Below are 22,391 nucleotides of genomic sequence, written 5' to 3' on the forward strand. Positions count from 1 at the left end.
TCTTACTTTAATGTTATCTGTATATTCTGTTATTTCAGTTCTAACAGTGTTAGCAGTGAGAATGAAAATGCATTGTGTTTCATGTTGTGTGTGTTGTACATATTCATATAATGTTTAATCATTGATGGCACAATAGTCTGTTCAGTCCCTGAGCACATGTTATTTGCCAGATTAACTCTGGCAGTGTATACTGTATACGGTCTATAGAGTGGATATAAAAAGTGTACACACCCCGTTAAAATGATAGGTTTTTCTGGTGTAAAAAAATGAGACCATGATAAATAATTTCAAAACTTTTCCCACCTTTAATGTGACCTATAACCTGTACAATTCAATTGAAAAACAAATCTGTTACGGGGAAAAACATAAAAAATATTAAAAAAAGTATTTATGCTGGTTGCATAAGTGTGCACACCCTTAAACTAATACTTTTTTGAAGCACCTTTTGATTTAATTACAGCATTCAGTCTTTTTGGGTCGGAGTCTATCAGCCTGCCACATCTAGACTTGGCAATATTTGCCCACTCTTCCTTGCAAAAGCGCTCCAAATCTGTCAGATCGCGAGGGCGTCTCTTGTGCACATGCAGCCCTCTTCAGGTCACCCCACAGACTTTCAATTGGATTTCGGTCCGGGCTCTGGCTGGGCCGTTCCAAAACTTTTTTGGGGTCATTGTCGTGCTGAAAGATGAAATTCCTCTTCATCTTCAGCTTTCTAGCAGACACCTGAAGGTTTTGGGCCAGAATTGTCTGGTATTTAGAACTGTTCATAATTCCCTCCACCTTGACTAAAGCCCCTGTTCCAGCTGAAGAAAAACAACCCCAAAACATGATGCTGCCACCACCATGCTTCACCGTGGGTATGGTGTTCTTTTGGTGATGTGCAGCGTTGTTTTTGTGCCAAACATACCTTTTGGAATTGTGGCCAAAAAGTTCAACCTTGGTTTCATTAGACCATAGCACATTTTCCCAAATGCTTTTGGGAGAGTTGATGTATTTTCCTGCAAAATTTAGCCGGGCCTGGATGTTTTTCTTTGACTCTACCCCATAGTCTGGAAGTATGGAGAATACGGGAGATTGTTGTCACATGTAGCAGTACTTGCCAGATTCCTGCAGCTCCTTCAGTGTTGCTGTCGGCCTCTCGGCAGCCTCCCTGACCAGTTTTCATCTTGTCTTTTCATCAATTTTGGAGGGTCGTCCAGTTCTCAGTAAGGTCACTGTTGTCCCATGTTTTCTCCACTTCTTGATGACTGTCTTCGTTGTGCTCCATGGTATATTTAATGCCCTGGAAATATTTTTGTACCCTTTTCCTGACTGATACCTTTCAACAATGAGATCCCTTTGATGCTTTGTAAGCTCTCTGCGAACCCTGGCTTTTGCTGGAAGATGCAACTGAGTAAATGTCTGAACTTTATTTGGGGTGAATCAGAGTCATTTTAATTGATGGCACGTGTGAACCCAAAAAGACTGAATGCTGTAATTAAATCAAAAGGTGCTTCAACAAAGTATTAGTTTAAGGGTGTGCACACTTATGCAACCAGCTTATTGTACGCTTTTTATTTTTTATGTTTTTCCTCCCTAACAGATTTGTTTATTTTTCAATTGAATTGTACAGGTTATAGGTCACATTAAAGGTGGGAAAAGTTTAGAAATTATTTATTGCGGTCTCATTTTTTTTACATCAGAAAAAAACTATCATTTTTACGGGGTGTGTACACTTTTTTTATATCCACTGTATGTGTGCAATTCTGAAAAAGTTGTACACAAACTAATATGTGTGGCATAATTTTCCTACATCACATACATACATCGCTGTAAATGTACTCAAATGTGGCCTTTCCTCTGTGCAGGCTCAGCTTTTATGATGGTCAACACTTCTGGGAGGTTCCCTGGACAGAGAACTCAACTGGTTGTCCCTCAGCTGAAGGAGAACGATACACACTGCCTTATATTCCAGTATTATGCAGCCAGCGGTGAGGGCTCAAGTCCTGGCCAGCTCTTCATCTATGTCAAAGAGAACAGCAGTCCAGTGGGCTTCCCTGTGTGGAACTCATCTGGACCTGCCTTTCATACCTGGAGGCAAATTGAGTTGGCAGTTAGCACCTTCTGGCCCAACTTTTACCAGGTGAGAACTAGTTCGAGTATATCTCATCAACATACCTATGTTAATCTGTGTAGTCCACAAATACCCCTTTTCCACCAAATCAGTTCCAGGGCTAGTTCGGGGCCAGTGCTGGTGCTGGTTCACAACTCGTTCAACTTGCGAGCCAGCTGAGAACCAGTTTGCTTTTCCATAGCTCGCGGTGCTAAGGGAAGCCACATCATTACGTCGCTGTATACGTCAGTTACGTCGTTGTATATGTCAGTTACGTCGCTACGTTTGCATAAACCTTGGCGCGAATATTGAAGCAAAAACAACGCGGAAGAAGCAGCAGCAGCAGCAACAACAACAACAATAATAATAATAATAATGGATGACTTCGCGTTTGTACAGCTGCTGCTTCTCGTCGCTTAAAAATGGCGATCTTTTGCGGTCTTGTTATTGTTGTTGGTCTTAACAACCCCCCCCCGCTGACGTAAGTGGTTCTTTCCTCTGGCCCAGCAGAGAGTTGGTGCTAGCCTGGAACCGGTTTTTCTGGCCCCAGAGCCAGTTCTTTGTCAGTGGAAACAGAAAACCCGGTTCCAAACTAAGCACTGGCCCCGAACCAGCCCTGGAACTGCTTTGGTGGAAAAGGGGCAAAAGAGGTCTAATTGGCATAAACCAACAGCCTGATTTTTGCTGATATATGGTAGGCATATCAGGTGAAAATTCAAATTCAATCCAAACTGCTTGAAACTGCTCTCACTGAATTCAGAATTGAAAGCAGAACAACATACTTTTTACAGAATTAAAATATGTGTATCAGTTCTTGAGATATTACCAATCAAAGATTGAAAAAATGGCTTAATTTTTAGAAAACTGCCGTAATATTATGTATGAGGATCATATGGTCCAAAATGGGCCTCATTAACGAATGAAATCAAATTTTTTTTCTTCGTAACTTTTTTTATTTTTCAAGATCTTTACATGGAAATTGGCAGGCACATAGATGATTGTATACTGAATACAAAGTTTAAAAAATTAGCAAAATCCAATTCTGCAAATGAGTATTTAATTAATTATGCTAATTAGGTAAAACTTTAAATCTGTACACTCTTCTTCAAAGTTTCACCAAATGGCTTTATTTGTGCAATATAAAGCTGATCTTAACTCTCATTTATACATCACAAAGAAGGAGAAATCAACGTTCATTACAATTACAAATTACAAATACAATTATAAAATATGCATAAATAAGCACTGAATGTCATTCACTTCTACCATTCTCTATCAAAATAAAAAAATAATAAACGATTATTTCTAATACCCTCTTTGTGCTCTGTAGGTTTTTGTATTTCTAGGTAGGGCCTACTGGTGTTTATACGAGAGAATGCAAATGATTATTTCGATTAATATTCACAGCTTTCAAAGCTAACCTCAAAAAAATTGTGTGAGCCACATCCAATAAACAGTTCCAATTAATTGAATTGAAATTGACACTCGCGTTTCTAATTTCCGTTTTTTAAAAAGCAGTTATATTCTAAAATAGTTATTTATTTACACAAATCAGTTTGATTTGGAAGAAATAAGTAGGCAAAGCTATGAAAACTCACTTCAAAATCTCCCGTGAAGCATAACATCAAAACTAGCTGACGGAAGATTTTGCTGAATGCTTCATCAGAAACAGTGAGAGTGAGAGAACATCCCTATAAAAGTTATCTGATTAATATTCATGAGTAACCCAGTCAGAAACCGATCAGAAGAGAGAGAGAGAGCCTGACCGCTTTCCCGTGACTCAAAAAGCACTGGCAGTTTCCCGACGTCCCGCGAGCAGAGAGTGTACTCTGTTGTACCAAATTCAACCTGCCGTTCCTCCTAAAATACAGAACAGATCTTAACAAGATGAATTTCTTTGGAAAGCAGAGATTATAAGCTTTTTAATGATGGTATTCACGATAGAAAATATTCAAGAGTACAGCAATGACAGATTTGGAAACTTAAATGAGCGTCTGCATACACAATTTTTACACCACGGCTAGCGAGCGTCAGATATGCCCATATATGGTTCTTATAGCATTTTCTGTGCTGACTTATTCCAAGAATAGTCAGAACATTTAGAATGTCACAGTGATCAGCATTGTAGCATCGTGTGCTTCTGCTTTATCAGAGTCATATAATGCTGATGATTTAACATAACATCAAAACCTAACTCCAATTTAAGGTCAGAGAAAATAACTCTCTAACTACAGTGTTATAATATCCATTTCAGGTCTGTTGTATTTTTTACAGCACTTTTAATTATAGATATTGCCATAAAGCAGCTTACAGAAATCTGGATATAGCTCGAGATCCCTGAAGCTACAGTCACACTACAGCTTGCGATGAGTTATCGATGAAAATAAGGCGTTTTGGTGACGATGCCTGGTGATATACATGCGAGCTAAAAGTTGTGGTCACACAGCAGGCAAACACTTGACTGTCACGCCTTTGCGCGCTCGAGTGGCCATGCTTACTCACAGGACCCGGTCATTATGGGAAACACCTGATGCTGATTTGAGCACAATCAGCATGCGCTATAAGGACACAGAGGCTTTGCGAAGTATTATCATTATCACTGCCACATTTGTTTCTCGCCATGTTTGTCTCCTAATAAACACTCTTCCTGCACTTAAATCCGTCTACTGCCGCATACCTGACAGAATATTTGGTAAGTCTTTGTGAAAACAGCATCCTTATACAGTGGTGCTTGAAAGTTTGTGAACCCTTTAGAATTTTCTATATTTCTGCATAAATATGACCGAAAACATCATCAGATTTTCACACAAGTCCTAAAAGTAGATAAAGAGAACCCAGTTAAACAAATGAGACAAAAATATTATACTTGGTCATTTATTTATTGAGGAAAAGGATTCAATATTGCATATCTGTGAGTGGCAAAAATATGTGAACATCTAGGATTAGAAGTTAATTTGAAGGTGAAATTAGAGTCAGGTGTTTTCAATCAATGGGATGACAATCAGGTGTAAGTGGCACCCTGTTTTATTTAAAGAACAGGTACAGTATCTATCAAAGTCTGATCTTCACAACACGTTTGTGGAAGTGTATCATGGCATGAACAAAGGAGATTTCTGAGGACCTCAGAAAAAGCGTTGTTGATGCTCATCAGGCTGGAAAAGGTTACAAAACCATCTCTAAAGAGTTTGGACTCCACCAATCCACAGTCAGACAGATTGTGTACAAATGGAGGAAATTCAAGACCATTGTTAGCCTCCCCAGGAGTGGTCGACCAACAAAGATCACTCCAAGAGCAAGGCGTGTAATAGTCAGCGAGGTCACAAAGGTCCTCAGGGTAACTTCTAAGCAACTGAAGGCCTCTCTTACATTAGCTAATGTTAATGTTCATGAGTCCACCATCAGGAGAACACTGAACAATAATGGTGTGCATGGCAGGGTTGCAAGGGGAAAGTCACGGCTCTCCAAAAAGAACATTGCTGCTCATCTGCAGTTTGCTAAAGATCACGTGAACAAGCCAGAAGGCTTTTGGAAAAATGTTTTGTAGACGGATGAGATAAAAATAGAACTTTTTGGTTTAAATGAGAAGTGTTATGTTTGAAGAAAGGAAAACACTGCATTCCAGCAAAAGAACCTTATCCCATCTGTGAAACATGGTGGTGGTAGTATCATGGTTTGGGCCTGTTTTGCTGCATCTGGGCCAGGACGGCTTGCCATCATTGATGGAACAATGAATTCTGAATTATACCAGCGAATTCTAAAGGAAAATGTCAGGACATCTGTCCATGAACTGAATCTCAAGAGAAGGTGGGTCATGCAGCAAGACAATGACCCTAAGCACACAAGTCGTTCGCCCAAAGAATGGTTAAAGAAGAATAAAGTTAATGTTTTGGAATGGCCAAGTCAAAGTCCTGACCTTAATCCAATCGAAATGTTGTGGAAGGCCCTGAAGCAAGCAGTTCATGTGAGGAAACCCACCAACATCCCAGAGTTGAAGCTGTTCTGTATGGAGGAATGGGCTAAAATTCCTCCAAGCCGGTGTGCAGGACTGATCAACAGTTACCGGAAACGTTTAGTTACAGTTATTGCTGTACAAGGGGGTCATACCAGATACTGAAAGCAAAGGTTCACATACTTTTGCCACTCACAGATATGTAATAATGGATCATTGTCCTCAATAAGTAAATGACCAAGTATAATATTTTTGTCTTAGTTGTTTAACTGGGTTCTCTTTATCTACTTTTAGGACTTGTGTGAAAATCTGATGATGTTTTAGGTTATATTTATGCAGAAATATAGAAAATTCTAAAGGGTTCACAAACTTTCAAGCACCACTGTATGTGTGTGCTTGTTGTACTCAAATCAGCATCAGGTGTTTCCCATAACGACTGGGTTCCACACACAGCGCGCTCTGAAGGATCCCCGAATGTAAATGCAGTTTTTCAGTCTGGGGAAAGGTTAGGCTGTGCCGAGCCGCTGTGTTGATGAGGCTTCTGTGAGCATCAGGAACATCAATTCTTGACAAATGCATCTCAAAAGGCTCGAAGGTTCCCCGAGCTTTGGGAAATAGTCCCAAATCCATCCGCAAGTATTTGATGCTTAGTTTGCCAACGAAAACATCACCAAATTTCAATGCATACATTAAAATTTTTCGCAGCATTTTTGGCCACTCACTAGGCGGAGACACAACAAAAAACAACTCACAAAGCTTAGAGAACAACCGCCGTGTATTGCACGATTGGTGACGATGTGACCAATTTTTCATCGCCAAGTATTCGCAAACCCATCGCGAGCTGTAGTGTGACCAGGGCTTAATGAGCAAACCAGAGGTAAAAGAGACAACGTGAGTCAAAAACCTTGCGACTCAAAAGTCAAGTCAAGTTTATTTGTATAGCGCTTTTAACATTAGGACTCAAAAGGGAGCCCATTCTCTTCTGGGTCACACAGGAAAGTGGGGTTATAAATCATTACTGTATATAGCTGGAGAAAAGTAAACACTACTAAGGGTGTTGAATGGATGTTTAGTATGAGTCTTTTGTGACTAAAAGTCTTAAGGGCCCCATACACGTTCAAAAAAGTCGTCAAAATTTTGTATCAAAATTTTGATATCAAAATTTTGATACAAAGTTTGATCGTGTGTAGGGTGTTTTGATGTCAAAAATTTGATGTCAAAATTTTGAACCCAAATTTTGACATATCAAATCACTTTGATATTTTTTGAAGAGTCGTCAAATTATTAATGCGTGTGTGGGGGGCTTTATTGTTTGTTGACGCTTCAGACAAAAGATGATGGCCTCGCAAGTTTCAATAACTATCTTTCCAATTGCTTGCGGAGACGTTGCAGTCAGGAATTTCAAGTCTTCAAAAGAATTTCCAGATGCCAGGTACCTCAGTGTGATGGACAAGCGTTCACTTGGTGGTATAGATGAACGCATCACAGTGTCTTCTTTCAGTATCAATGGCTTGACAAGGTCCAATAATTCATCGAAGGATGGGGCATCCATCCTAAGGAAATTACAGAAGTCCTCTGGTTCTTTGAGACGAAGTTCTCTGAGGAGGTTGACGTGACCGTACGTTTGCCGTTTCAAAAACCAGTCTTTCGACCATTTCCGTCGATGCCGAGGCGGTTCATTGTCCAAAGCGAACGCAAGTGCTACGGCCACTGCTGCGTCCATGTCAAAGTTTTTGACAATACTGAATTTTTGATAGAAAAAACATTGAATCTTGTGTGGACATTTTACATCAAAATTTTGCATCAAAATTTTGACGACTTTTTTGAACGTGTATGGGGCCCTTTAGAACAAGCGCTTTATGATTACCACAGTTCTTAAGTACAAGTCTATAGTATCCAGATAAGATTATCTGATTGTGGGACTTGGGCATAAACTGCTTTTGAGAAGCGCAGATCTGTAGGGTATCTATATGAGACCATGCACAACAGCAGAAGGTGAGTCACAAGTGCAGAACTCTCCAAGCAGAAGTACATCATCAGGATGAATCAGGCAGCGCCAGAACAAATACATATAACTCTTTTATGATAGTATCATAGCAATTGCCAGAGTGCCAGAGAAAATGCACATAAAGCATCAGCATTACAAAGAGCTAGAAAAATACATCGTCCTAACATCCAGTAATGCTCTATGTAACTTCACACAAGTGTTGTAAGAACTGACCGAAGAAGGCTTGAAATTGTTTATGTCCATTGCATCTTAAAGGGCAGCTACCAAAAAGATGAACAAATGTGATGAACATTTTGTGGGTACCACAGAACAAACAGTTAGCAGAATCTTGGGAAATGGCTGCAGAACGATTCCTAATTTTGGGCTTGGTATCACCATTGACCTTAAACGAAAAAAAAAAACCAACCACCAAAAAACGTGGTACTATTGTTCTCATAATGTCTGTGAACTTTTTAGACTCAAATTCATGGTGCTTACGATTTTCACAAGAACAGAACAAGCTTCTTTAGGCATCATATATGGCAGAGAATTTTAATTAATTTAGTTCACATAAAGAGCACATTCACGCTTGACACATAACTACTAAGCTGCCCAAGTAGGCTGATTTGACACCTGCCATGCTGGTGTAGCACTGCCTGTTGATCCTCGTAGGGAATCCATTTTAATTGCAAGAGAAAGTCCCAATTACGTCTTGCAAAACTGCGTCCTGGTGCTCTTGCAGCTGATTCTGGACCGCTCCTCCAGGTTTGTCTGAATAGAGGCAAAATAAGAAGCTGTCACTTCACCTCAGTTGTTCAGTAAGGACCCAGCATGCACCTTTCATGACTGAAAAGTCATTATGTAAAGAAGTGGAAAGCTTTTTGTGGTGGAAAAGATCTTTCATTGACTCAACTGGAGATGAACATTTCAGCACAAATGGGGAAAAGAGGCAGCAAAAGTATCAAGGTTTAGTCAGAGAAGGGAAGTGCTACTCAGTGTTTGTGAATGCAGTCAGGATATAACTTAAGGTTAAGGATTGAAATGAGAACTTACTTCTTTGACCCTTAATAGATAGACTTCAGTGGTTCTTTATAAAAAAAAAAATTCACCAGGGGGCGGCACGCTGGTGTAGTGGTTAGCGCTGTCGCCTCACAGCAAGAAGGTCCGGGTTCGAGCCCCGTGGCCGGCGAGGGCCTTTCTGTGTGGAGTTTGCATGTTCTCCCCGTGTCCGCGTGGGTTTCCTCCGGGTGCTCCGGTTTCCCCCACAGTCCAAAGACATGCAGGTTAGGTTAACTGGTGACTCTAAATTGACCGTGAGTGTGAATGGTTGTCTGTGTCTATGTGTCAGCCCTGTGATGACCTGGCGACTTGTCCAGGGTGTACCCCGCCTTTCGCCCGTAGTCAGCTGGGATAGGCTCCAGCTTGCCTGCGACCCTGTAGAACAGGATAAAGCGGCTAGAGATAATGAGATGAGATAATCAAATCAAACAAGATGCTTATTACATTTGGCTGCAAAAAATGTGCATTAGAAACTTGTGAATTCTGCCATACACTTCATCTTGTGTGCTGTAAGATTCAGTAGGTCCTGAAATCCACCATACATTGAATATGGTGTCATGTCTCAACAGTTTGGAGCAACATTTTGCAATGAAGACTCATTGCACTGATGTGTGTAGTTCATCATGATAAATCAAAAATGCAACCCTAAAGAACGTGTTTTACATCTGCAACTTGCTGCACATTTCTGAGGAACTGAGAATTTGACTGGAAGGAACAAGGAGAGACCCTGTGATAGAGACTTAGATATGCAGACCCGTGAAATGCTTGTCACATGTTTTAACATTGTGTTGCTTCTCTTTTCATTACACTTCGAGCATGTGAACTTGTGCAGTTTCCAATTTTCATCAACATAATCCACAGTAACTCTGGGTAATTAAGGTTACTCGCCCACATCTAGTAGCTTCTACCAATTTTCTCCTTCATTCAATCATAAAAAGTGGCAGAGTTCAAGGTCCAAATGAAGATGCGCCAATTCTAATCTCTATGTTTATATATTGACTTTATTCTGTGAGCAAAAATGTTTGTAGGGATTTGTATAGCCAAACCTAAAGCAGTTATTCAAATTCAATATCTATAGCCGGGGCGCCGCAAGAAATTTTGGGCCCTGTGAAAGAATATAATATTGCGCTCCCGCCCCCCCCAAAAACAACTTAGTTTATCCAGAGGAAGTGTTATTAGTGTAATTTTCTAACAAAAAACACACATGAATTCAAAAGTCTGAGGCTACATCCACACGACAACGGCAATGAGATGTTATTTAAAAAAATATTGCATCCACATGGGCAACGATCAGTAAAATATCAGGTCCATATGGCAACGCAACGCTTGCTGAAAACGATGCAATACACATACCACACCTCTAGGGGCGCTGTAAGATGGTCCCTTCGGAGACACCAGAACAATAGAAGAAGTAAGGACACATGCGCATAAACTATTATGTGCGAGACTTCATATTAGCCACAAAGTCAGGAAAATCTGTTCGTAAAGTTACGTTATAATGACCAAATACAATGAAAAGTATTTTTCCAGTCTCACCTGTGAAAGGTAATCCCATGTGATCTCGTTTGGACGGCAAACCTGTTGGTACAGTTAAACGCAGCACATGAATGAGGCATCTTTATTCTCCGCTTTGACCCATCCAATATGGCGGCGAGGATGACGTATGATTCTACGCGGAAGGCAGCATCTTTAATGGTCCGGAATAAATTGAATGCTACATGTTGATGGATTAATTTGTTCTTCTACGCCCTTTTTAAGGAATGTATTGTAGGATTTAAACCAACATCTGAAGAGGTGAGATCGCTCCTTTTTTTCCCTATTTTTGCTGGCGGGATTGACTCTGCCCTAAGGGCTATTCTCTCTCTCTCTCTCTCTCTCTCTCTCTCTCTCACTTTGCACCATTACACAATAAATATTCACAGTGAAAATATTTTGTAAGCGCGTTTCATGAACCAAGTTATAGGATTTGTTGACAACTCGCATCGAGTTCGTTACACTTCTACCCGGCGTGAAGCACTCACAGTCATGTGGTTGTGACGTCATCGTAAACAAATCCGTTCTACTCATCCAGACGACTTCGCAACGGCAATGTTGCCAGATCTTTCCACTCTGGAACCCGTTCTCAAAAGATTGCGTTTTGGGGCACCCAAAACGCTGGTGCCGTGTGGACGCCAGGCCGAAACGATAAACAATTGTATCGGATTCACCTGAATCCATTGCCGTGTGGACAGGGCCTGAGTTTCTCAAACACCAGTAATGACCCACTGGATCTGAACATCTCTCTTTACGTTTCTGGTAACCTGACTTCTTCATAATGGTGTCAATCTGCTGATGGTTCACCATCAAGTCTATTTCTACCATGCTCAGCTAACATTAGTGCTGGATTGGAAAGTAACAAACCTAACACAGTGTCACGCTCTGGCTCCGCCTACGCAAGACTGTACCATGTAATGAATAGGGAAATGGGTGAAATATAAAAACTATTTATTCTAATAATTTTGCAGAAACTGGAAAACCAAACCAAAAGGTTGTTGTATTTGCTCAATATAAGAGACAAAATTATTAAAATATTTTTTATTAAATTAACTTACACATGGTAATAATAGGGGTGGCACGGTGGTGTAGTGGTTAGCGCTGTCGCCTCACAGCAAGAAGGTCCTGGGTTCGAGCCCCGTGGCCGGCGAGGGCCTTTCTGTGTGGAGTTTGCATGTTCTCCCCGTGTCCGCGTGGGTTTCCTCCGGGTGCTCCGGTTTCCCCCACAGTCCAAAGACATGCAGGTTAGGTTAACTGGTGACTCTAAATTGACCGTAGGTGTGAATGTGAATGGTTGTCTGTGTCTATGTGTCAGCCCTGCGATGACCTGGCAACTTGTCCAGGGTGTACCCCGCCTTTCGCCCGTAGTCAGCTGGGATAGGCTCCAGCTTGCTTGCAACCCTGTTGGACAGGATAAGTGGCTACAGATAATGGATGGTAATAATATTAATATTGTCCTCTGTTCAGTGAATGAAATTAAAATCTGTGAAAATTCTGTAGCTACTTCCAAGCAACAGAGAAGCAGCATGTCGACATGCATATGATGTAATATATTATCATATGACTGCAGCTCTCCAGAAGAAGAAGGAATTCAAAATGAAATCTGAGGTCTCCAGAGAAATAACCACCACCTGCTGGGTATTTAGGGTGGGTCGCAGGAGACACTCCTCCATCTTCTCAGCTGTCTTTCTCTCTGCTGCAGTAAGGTGTTATTGGTGAAGACTGCAGTTGCGACTTCTTAATATTACAATGATTAACAATAGAATCTGCAGTCTATGTTATTGTAGCTAATTAGCGATGGAGAGGTAATTATGGGTTTGCATAATTGCACACTATCTTAAGTGTTTGTCAAAATGAGACCACCTGGTACTGAGAACTTACTTTGTCTCTTATTTTGTAATTATGGGGTTTGTGTTTTTATCCTTTTGCATCTCCCTTTGCACTTTTCTTCTGCTATACAATGAGAGAACATCACTAGCTCTAATTACTCCTCCACTTTGGTCGCTTTTCGAAACTTTTAATAGATAACAGCATGCAGTTTGAATATGCTAATGTCCATGACCTGGTGCTCTCTGATCTTCACTGACCTTTTGTGGTGTGTGGTTCTGAAGTATGTTATTGTGCTTCTGTTTATAGCATCTGGATCACAATTACAGGTTTGAGGAAAAGACTACTCATGCATGATCACGTCCGAATGAAAAAAGAGTGCAAAGAACAATTTATATATGGGCACAAGTGTTTTACTGGGAAATACACCACTCGTATTTTTCATATATGCTACATCCGGGACATGGAGATCCAAAGCCATGACATAATTAAATAATAATGGCTGGCTTTTTTCGTGGTATATCAGATATATTCCATTCAGCTAGCATGATATTGAATAAGTCGAAGGCGAGTTCAGTATCATGCTAGCTGAATGGAATATATCTGATATACCACGAAAAAAGCAAGCCATTATTATTATTATTATTATTATTGTTATTCATACACACTCTTTTCCGGTGTTCAACGCGTCTTTCTCTTTCAAAATTCTCTCAAAATCTTCCATATTTAACAAAGCAAACCTGGCGGCCATGTTTGTTTACAAATTGTCACGGTCGCTCACTAGTGCGGAAGTTTTACATCTTCGACGTGTGACGTCAAGTTGTTTTGACAACCACGCAATATCGTAAACCATATTTAACGCTCATTCTCCACTGGGTAGAGTGATGTAATACACGTAGGATAAACAATATGCTAACAATATTGCATGCTATCAAACCAAATGAATGAATCCAGCTAGAAAGGAATAGAATCCATGTTTTTATTCCATCAGAAGAGTGTCCTGTGTGTATAATAATTTTCTATATGTCAATCGTGAGGAAATCGATGAATTGTTTTGATAAATTTGGATACTTTTTGTTTGTGAATGTGTCAATGTAATAAAAAGAAAACCACACATTGGCTTGAAGATATGAAGTTTATCTTCTCGTGTTTTCATCCAAAATACATCACGGATGTGAGTGACATATTTTCCTGATGTTTCAGTCCGATGACGGCACTCCCAGTGTTTTCCAGCTGACTAGACGTGCATTGTCAAAATGGAGAACTGGTTCAAAATTAAAATTCTTTTGATTAACTTGCGGTGTTTTTTGTGTGTGTGTGTGTGTCCATATAATATAAAGAACATTACATAGCAGCACGAAAATTCACTTCAATCACTTGTGATATATATATTTACCACTTGAGGATAAACTTCGTATCTTCGCACCACCGTGTAATATCTTCTATACATACACTCATCTATCAAGATGAGAAAAGGAGCTGAAGCCTAATGCATAGTGTCAGTAAGGCATTTATGAAATGTAGGGATAGACTAATTGAGACATTATATGTTTGTCTAAATTGTGTTCTGTCATGTTCAGATCCATAACAATCTCATACATTTCAGGCAAACTTTTCTGCGATGTATAAAATACAATAACTACTGAGGGGGAAAAAATGTATAAACCTTTATCTCTTCTATATATAATGCATATTCTTAAGAAGCCATAATGGCTTCAGTAATTGAGCAATTCGAAATTCAGCTAATGAAAACGGTCCAACAACAGCCAACCCATGGCACACTGGCCATATTTAAGAGACCTCTGGGGACCCGAAGGTTTTTCTGTGCAGTGTGGTGACACACATCAACGCCACAGATCTAATCTCCCTGCAGCTTGCCATGACATTTAACATGCCCAAGACTGGCTTTTCATTTTCTTTTAAATTAGCCCCTCATAAAGCTCTAATTAGCAGCCAGACCACTTACAATTGTTCCTCAGAATAAAGCAGAATGGAAATCAATTTAACCCCATTTGAATGACCTAAAAAGCATCACATTTAGAAGGCCTCTCAGTATTGTTATATAGCGCTAATGACTTGTTTAGATGATCTTTGTTCAGCGTACATTGGAGTGACACACTCGAGTACTGCTAGGCAACATAAATGCGTTTGAGGAAAACCTGTCACCTGCTATTATTATTGATCCATGAATCCCTTTTAATGAGCATTTTGATTGCAGCATTATTCTTAACAACTCACTGTCTGAATTATTTGCTGTGGAGTCTGGTGTCAGGCAAGGATGTATTCTATCCCTGATCCTATTTCCTGTCACTATTGATTGGATCATGAGAATCATGATCTCTGATCAACCTCGAGGTGTACAGTGGACTCTGCTCAGGCACCTGGAAGATCTAGAATACGCTGACGATATAGCACTGATGTCATCCAACTGTAACCATTTACAAGAGAAAACAACGAGATTACAAAAGTTTGGCAAACAGGTTGGAATGCAAATTAACAAGGATAAAACCCAGGTGATGCACATTAATTCCACTCCGTATGCTGCCTTGTCATTAGAAAATGGCGTAAACTTGAACACCGTCGATGATTTTATTTACTTGGGAAGCTGTATTAGCAAAGGTGAAGGAGCCCAGAAGGATATCAAGATAAGGCTTAGAAAGGTGCATTCCATCCGGAAGTCCAAAGAATACAGACTTCTCATCTCATTATCTGTAGCCGCTTTATCCTGTTCTACAGGGTCGCAGGCAAGCTGGAGCCTATCCCAGCTGACTACGGGCGAAAGGCGGGGTACACCCTGGACAAGTCGCCAGGTCATCACAGGGCTGACACATAGACACAGACAACCATTCACACTCACATTCACACCTACGGTCAATTTAGAGTCACCAGTTAACCTAACCTGCATGTCTTTGGACTGTGGGGGAAACCGGAGCACCCTGAGGAAACCCACGCGGACACGGGGAGAACATGCAAACTCCACACAGAAAGGCCGTCGCCGGCCATGGGGCTCGAACCCGGACCTTCTTGCTGTGAGGTGACAGCGCTAACCACTACACCACCGTGCCACCTGTGTTATATCTTTTGACCTAAAAAGATATCCAAAAGAGAGTTAAGGCCAATTTATGTTGACAACCCAGTCCTTGCAGATGGCGTCGCAGATAGCGTCTGCGTAGCCCCCCCACCTTCGCAGACGCTCTGCGCGTACCTCCCAAAAATTGTGACCACCGCAGAAGCCTCGCAGACAGCGTCGCAGACAAGAGGGCTCTGATTGGTCCACTCTACATCTGCTGTACACGCACTTCCGCTTCCCTACTTTCCCGGTTTGTTTTGTTTTCACGACCGCCATTTTTAAAAACATGAGCGAAGATGGAGCAGCATGAAGAGTGGTTGATCGAGGAAGTGAGGAAGTACGTACATCTATACGACTCCAGTTCTAGTCATTATAAGTAACCGGAGGATAAACACTCCACTAACCACACCCACCAACTACTCCTAGCGATTTCGTGACTTCGCGCCCCCTTGCGTTGTGGCGGTGAATAACATCGCGCACGCCTATTACTCCCCTCTCAACGATAAATTACAACTGTCTGCGAAAAGCTGTCTGCGAAAGCCTTGTCGCAAGAGCATGCAGAGGCCCTTATACTGTACATTAAGACAGGATGCTGCAGCATCGTTATGGAGATAAAGAAACGCAGGCTGAAATGGTTTGGTCATGTTCTAAGAATGACACCAGATCGCATACCCCACACTGCTTTAAGATGGATACCACCATGAAGAAGGAAAAGAGGAAGGCTGAGAACAACCTGGAGAAGGACTGTTGAGATTGAACTGAAAGACCTAAAATTAACTAGAGAAGAGGCACAGAAGTTGGCCATAGACCGCAGGAAGTGGAGTGAACTTGTTGCGGCCTTGTGCCCCACCGGGGGTGACAAGGATGAATGAAAAAAATCCCTTTGAATAGTGGAATTAGAGGTTTATAAAATGGAATGATACATTTTAAACAAGCTGACCACTTTCCTGCTTTTCTATATTAATAAAGCTGTCTTTCTGTATTAACTCAAGGGCAGACTTGAGTTTTTGAAACTCAAGATTTTGAAAGAATTTACTCTTTTATTGAGAAAAGAAGAAGAGGACATGTTCTTTTTTTGAGTCTGGTTCCTCTCAAGGTTTCTATCTCATGTCATCTCATAGAGTTTTTCTTTGTCATTGTTACGGTCATTGGGGGCGGCACGGTGGTGTAGTGGTTGGCGCTGTCGCCTCACAGCAAGAAGGTCCTGGGTTCGAGCCCCGGGGCCGGCGAGGGCCTTTCTGTGTGGAGTTTGCATGTTCTCCCCGTGTCCGCATGGGTTTCCTCCGGGTGCTCCGGTTTCCCCCACAGTCCAAAGACATGCAGGTTAGGTTAACTGGTGACTCTAAATTGAGCGTAGGTGTGAATGTGAGTGTGAATGGTTGTCTGTGTCTATGTGTCAGCCCTGTGATGACCTGGTGACTTGTCCAGGGTGTACCCCGCCTTTCACCCGTAGTCAGCTGGGATAGGCTCCAGCTTGCCTGCGACCCTGTAGAAGGATAAAGCGGCTAGAGATAATGAGATGAGATGAGATGTTACGGTCACTGAGCTCCAAATCTACATCTCAATTTCTGTAAAGCACATTCGTGAAAATATCCACTGTTAAAAGCTCTATGCAAAAAAAAAAAAAAAAGGAGGCATGTGAACACTATTATTAATCTTCTGTAGACATAAATGTGTGTGTAAATTTTTTTTTTTCTTTCTGTATTTAAAGTTTGGGCTTTCATTCGACAAGTAGCTCTCCAGACCTGCATAATTGTATTTTTCTGCTCTACATTTCGCACTTCACATTGTATCTGCACTCTCACAAGCACATTTTTTCCATTAGTTGCAGATTTCTACCACACTATGATCACATATTGCAAACATTAAATCTAAATCAATCACTTTATCAATATTAAAAAAACAGCAACCAAACTTGACCTTTTTTTCTGTCGCTCGGCAAGTTGGCAAGTCACTTATAAGAGTTATTGAGTTAGTGGAGGGATGGAAGAAGAAAAAGATCAGAGAGACATGGAGTGGAAATGATCGGATAAGCGGGTGCTGTTTGCATGCGTCATGTCTGGTGTAAACCGAGTCTATAGCAAGCCTCCAGAAATCTGAGCACACAGGAAAAAGCAGCGTGTGTGTTTTAACCAGTTGTTTCCTGACTGATAGGGCTAGTGAGAGACGGTGCCCTCTGCCTCATTTCCCTTTTCCTCTGTCGCTCTTTCTCACCATCTGTTGTGTGATGTGGTGGTCAGAGTGAGAGAATGACAGTACACAGTGTTGTCTATAAAAAAGATCAATTGTTCGACCACTCACAGTGGCTGCTATTAGTAACGCAAATCAGTAATGTAAAGAGGTCATGGAAACCTGACTCTGTGCTCAACTGAGGTCTATGGGAAATCAGTCTTCTCACAATGGCATGATGCCTGTTGCTTTGGATGAACGTATGGAAAGAACAGAGCCCTCACACAGTCAGCCCTCCTCTGAAGATTCCGTACAGGAGCGCACAAACACTCTGGGCCTATTAAAACTAACCAGCTGTTCACTGTTTTTACAGTTTTCTACTGTTCAGCTGTTTATTAGAGCAGAGAGGAAACTCACACTGAGGTACAAGCTAGAGGTGTATGTGGGACTGGGTTAAAGCAGGGAAAGGATAAAGCAGTTACTAATGATGAGTTGAGGGTTGTTTTACAATCAGGGTACAAAGTTTGTGTCACATGCCCCTTTTCCACCAAAGCAGTTCCAGGGCTGGTTCGGGGCCAGTGCTTAGTTTGGAACCGGGTTTTCTGTTTCCACTGACAAAGAACTGGCTCTGGGGCCAGAAAAACCGGTTCCAGGCTAGCACCAACTCTCTGCTGGGCCAGAGGAAAGAACCGCTTACGTCAGCGGGGGGGGGGGGGGAGTTGTTAAGACCAACAACAATAACAAGACCGCGAAAGATCGCCATTTTTAAGCGACGAGAAGCAGCAGCTGTACAAACGCGAAGTCATCCATTATTATTATTGTTGCTGCTGCTTCTTCCGTGTTGTTTTTGCTTCGATATTCGCGCCAAGGTTTATGCAAACGTAGCGACGTAACTGACGTATACAGCGATGTAATGACGTATACAGCGACGTAATGACGTGGCTTCTCTTAGCACCGTGAGCTATGGAAAAGCAAACTGGTTCTCAGCTGGCTCGCAAGTTGAACGAGTTGTGAACCAGCACCAGCCCCGAACCAGCCCTGGAACTGATTTGGTGGAAAAGGGGTAACGGGTCCAAAATTCATCTCATCTCATTATCTCTAGCCGCTTTATCCTGTTCTACAGGGTCGCAGGCAAGCTGGAGCCTATCCCAGCTGACTACGGGCGAAAGGCGGGGTACACCCTGGACAAGTCGCCAGGTCATCACAGGGCCGACACATAGACACAGACAACCATTCACACTCACATTCACACCTACGGTCAATTTAGAGTCACCAGTTAACCTAACCTGCATGTCTTTGGACTGTGGGGGAAACCGGAGCACCCGGAGGAAACCCACGCGGACATGGGGAGAACATGCAAACTCCACACAGAAAGGCCCTCGCCAGCCACGGGGCTCAAACCCGGGCCTTCTTGTTGTGAGGTGACAGTGCTAACCACTACACTACCGTGCCGCCCAGTCCAAAATTCAAATTGATTCAAACTGGTTCTTGTACCAGTTTTTAAGTGAAGGACAAGTTAAAGAACAGATTTCAGGTAATTTTTTGACATGTTTTTTTGACATTTTTTGACATGATATAGTTTTGTGTAATCTGCTGTAAGATGGGAGAAACAAATGAAGTGATTCTCGGAGAGGACTTTTTTTTTGACAATTCTTAATCCACTACTTCCATAGTGCTTTTAAATATAAGGCTGTAAGCTTTGTGTTAGTTGTCTAATATTTATGTCCCAATATCTTGACCACATTTTAGGATGAAAATAATCATTTTAGATATGTTATTTTATATTGAAAAATGGGCGGCACGGTGGTGTAGTGGTTAGCGCTGTCGCCTCACAGCAAGAAGGTCCTGGGTTTGAGCCCCGTGGCCGGCGAGGGCCTTTCTGTGTGGAGTTTGCATGTTCTCCCCGTGTCCGCGTGGGTTTCCTCCGGGTGCTCCGGTTTCCCCCACAGTCCAAAGACATGCAGGTTAGGTTAACTGGTGACTCTAAATTGAGCGTAGGTGTGAATGTGAGTGTGAATGGTTGTCTGTGTCTATGTGTCAGCCCTGCGATGACCTGGCGACTTGTCCAGGGTGTACCCCGCCTTTCACCCGTAGTCAGCTGGGATAGGCTCCAGCTTGCCTGCGACCCTGTAGAAGGATAAAGCGGCTACAGATAATGAGATGAGATATTGAAAAATTAGCTGTCTCAGAGAGGACATTTTTTTTTGACACAATTGCATACTAATTTGATCAAAATAGTCTGAAAACTTACTGGCATTCAACATTAAACCTTAACTATGTTTCCAATGATATGGAACCAAATATTTGTTTTATGGTATAAAGAATGATTTAAGTGCATCCCTTTTGGAGCTACCTGTGGTCAAAAAAGCACTTTTTCTAAATGGCACGAGTAATTTTGCTAAATATGACATATATTGCCATACATTCACCAAAAATAACGTTATCACCAATTTTTTTTTTGCATGGTAAATAGAGCGTTCACAGACAGGGCTACAATAAACAACCAAGTTTATTTAGTCAAGCCTTTTGATATTGAAGATAATAAGTGTTAAATGTGATTTTTAGCTTGCGTACCCTGATTGTAAAACAACCCTGGATGAAAACAGTAATCTACATGCTACCATGTTAATGACTGTGGCTTCTCGTTGTCCCGCAAGCTACATATGTGACTGGCTGCTCCCACACACAACAATAAAAAAGCTTTTTTTGCTGAGTCCCATGAGATGCACACCTCTAATAAAACCCATCAACATCTGAATCATTTCCATAACATTAACCTGAGTTCTTCATGCATTATATTGAGAATTGTTTTGATGTAATATTAGTCATTTAAAATACAATCTCTCTCTCTCTCTCTCTCTCTAGCTCATCATTGAAGTTGTGACCTCAGGACAGCCGGGGTTGCTGGCTATTAAGGACATTTCACTCCAGGGACATCAGTGCAGTAAGTTCTCTCTCTGTCACGCTTTCTTTCTTATGCACCACAATAAACATGTATTTTGTTCTTAATATATACTGTATGCCAAAGCCTGAATACCAGAATATTATGAGAATGTACTCTGAGACTATTCTTGAATATGTCATTTCAAACCCAGACTCCAAAATAAACGTTTAACAGGTTTTTTAAAAATTATTATTATTATTATTATTATTATTATTTTTTACATGGTCACTTTAATGAAAGGTAGGACTGAACTCAATAGATGCCATATGGCGCTTTTTACATGGCAGTGTGTTGAGGCTTGGTACATTTGATGTAATATTAGTCATTTAAAATACAATCTCTCTCTCACACACACACACACAATCAGTGGTGGGTTTCTCAAAAGCCTCTTAATGCTAAGAGCATCTTAACTGGAAGAGAGAGTTAAGTGTTCATTATGCTCTTACTTTACCATTTAACAATGATCTTTGTGCTGCGATGCTTTTGGGAAACTCGCCACTGATAAAGAAATTTATTAGGGATTAAAATTAGCTCATATGTTTAAAGTCTTTATTTTTCTGTAAGGCGGCATGGTGGTGTAGTGGTTAGCGCTGTCGCCTCACAGCAAGAAGGTCTGGGTTCGAGCCCCGTGGCCGGCGAGGGCCTTTCTGTGCAGAGTTTGCATGTTCTCCCCGTGTCCGCGTGGGTTTCCTCCGGGTGCTCCGGTTTCCCCCACAGTCCAAAGACATGCAGGTTAGGTTAACTGGTGACTCTAAATTGACCGTAGGTGTGAATGTGAGTGTGAATGGTTGTCTGTGTCTATGTGTCAGCCCTGTGATGACCTGGCGACTTGTCCAGGGTGTACCCCGCCTTTCGCCCGTAGTCAGCTGGGATAGGCTCCAGCTTGCCTGCGACCCTGTAGAAGGATAAAGCAGCTAGAGATAATGAGATGAGATGAGACATATGGCAACGCAACGCTTGCTGAAAACGATGCAATACACATGCCACACCTCTAGGGGCGCTGTAAGACGGTCCCATCGGAGACACCAGAATAATAGAAGAAGTAAGGACGCATGCGCATAAACTGTTATGTGCGAGACTTCATATTAACCACAGTCAGAAAAATCTGTTCGTAAAATTACGTTATAATGACCAAATACAATGAAAGGTATTTTTCCAGTCTCACCTCTGAAAGGTAATCCCATGTGATCTCGTTTGGACGGCAAACCTGTTGGTACAGTTAAACGCAGCACATGAATGAGGCATCTTTATTCTCCGCTTTGCCTCATCCAATATGGCGGCGAGGATGACGGATGATTCTACGCGGAAGGCGGCGTCTTTAATGGTCCGGAATAAATTGAATGCTACACGTTGATGGATTAATTTGTTCTTCTACGCCCTTTTTGAGGAATGTATTGTAGGACTTAAACCAACATCTGAAGAGGTGAGATCGCTCCTTTTTTTTCCCTATTTTTGCTGGCGGGATTGACTCTGCCCTAAGGGCTATTCTCTCTCTCTCTCTCTCTCTCTCTCTCTCTCTCTCACTTTGCACCATTACACAATAAATATTCACAGTGAAAATATTTTGTAAGCGCGTTTCATGAACCAAGTTATAGGATTTGTTGACAACTCGCATCGAGTTCGTTACACTTCTACCCGGCATGAAGCACATGTGGTTGTGACATCATCGTAAACAAATCTGTTCTACTCATCCAGACGACTTCGCAACGGCGCCGTTGCCAGATCTTTCCACTCTGGAACCCATTCTCAAAAGATTTCGTT

At 41.6% G+C, this 22,391-nt stretch overlaps 1 protein-coding gene across 10 annotated transcripts in view; it reads left to right on the top strand.

The window, feature by feature from the left end:
• LOC132887067 (receptor-type tyrosine-protein phosphatase mu-like) overlaps nucleotides 1–22,391 on the top strand; it is a 521,363-nt gene that overhangs the window by 207,907 nt on the left and 291,065 nt on the right. For all 10 annotated transcript variants that reach the window (XM_060922408.1, XM_060922409.1, XM_060922413.1 and 7 more), the window contains exons 3-4: nucleotides 1,848–2,122; nucleotides 20,552–20,630. In XM_060922408.1, coding sequence (XP_060778391.1) covers nucleotides 1,848–2,122; nucleotides 20,552–20,630 — 354 coding nt within the window. The remainder of the gene's footprint in view (nucleotides 1–1,847; nucleotides 2,123–20,551; nucleotides 20,631–22,391) is intronic.

Source organism: Neoarius graeffei, chromosome 5, assembly GCF_027579695.1.
Source record: "Neoarius graeffei isolate fNeoGra1 chromosome 5, fNeoGra1.pri, whole genome shotgun sequence".
Lineage (NCBI taxonomy): Eukaryota > Metazoa > Chordata > Actinopteri > Siluriformes > Ariidae > Neoarius > Neoarius graeffei.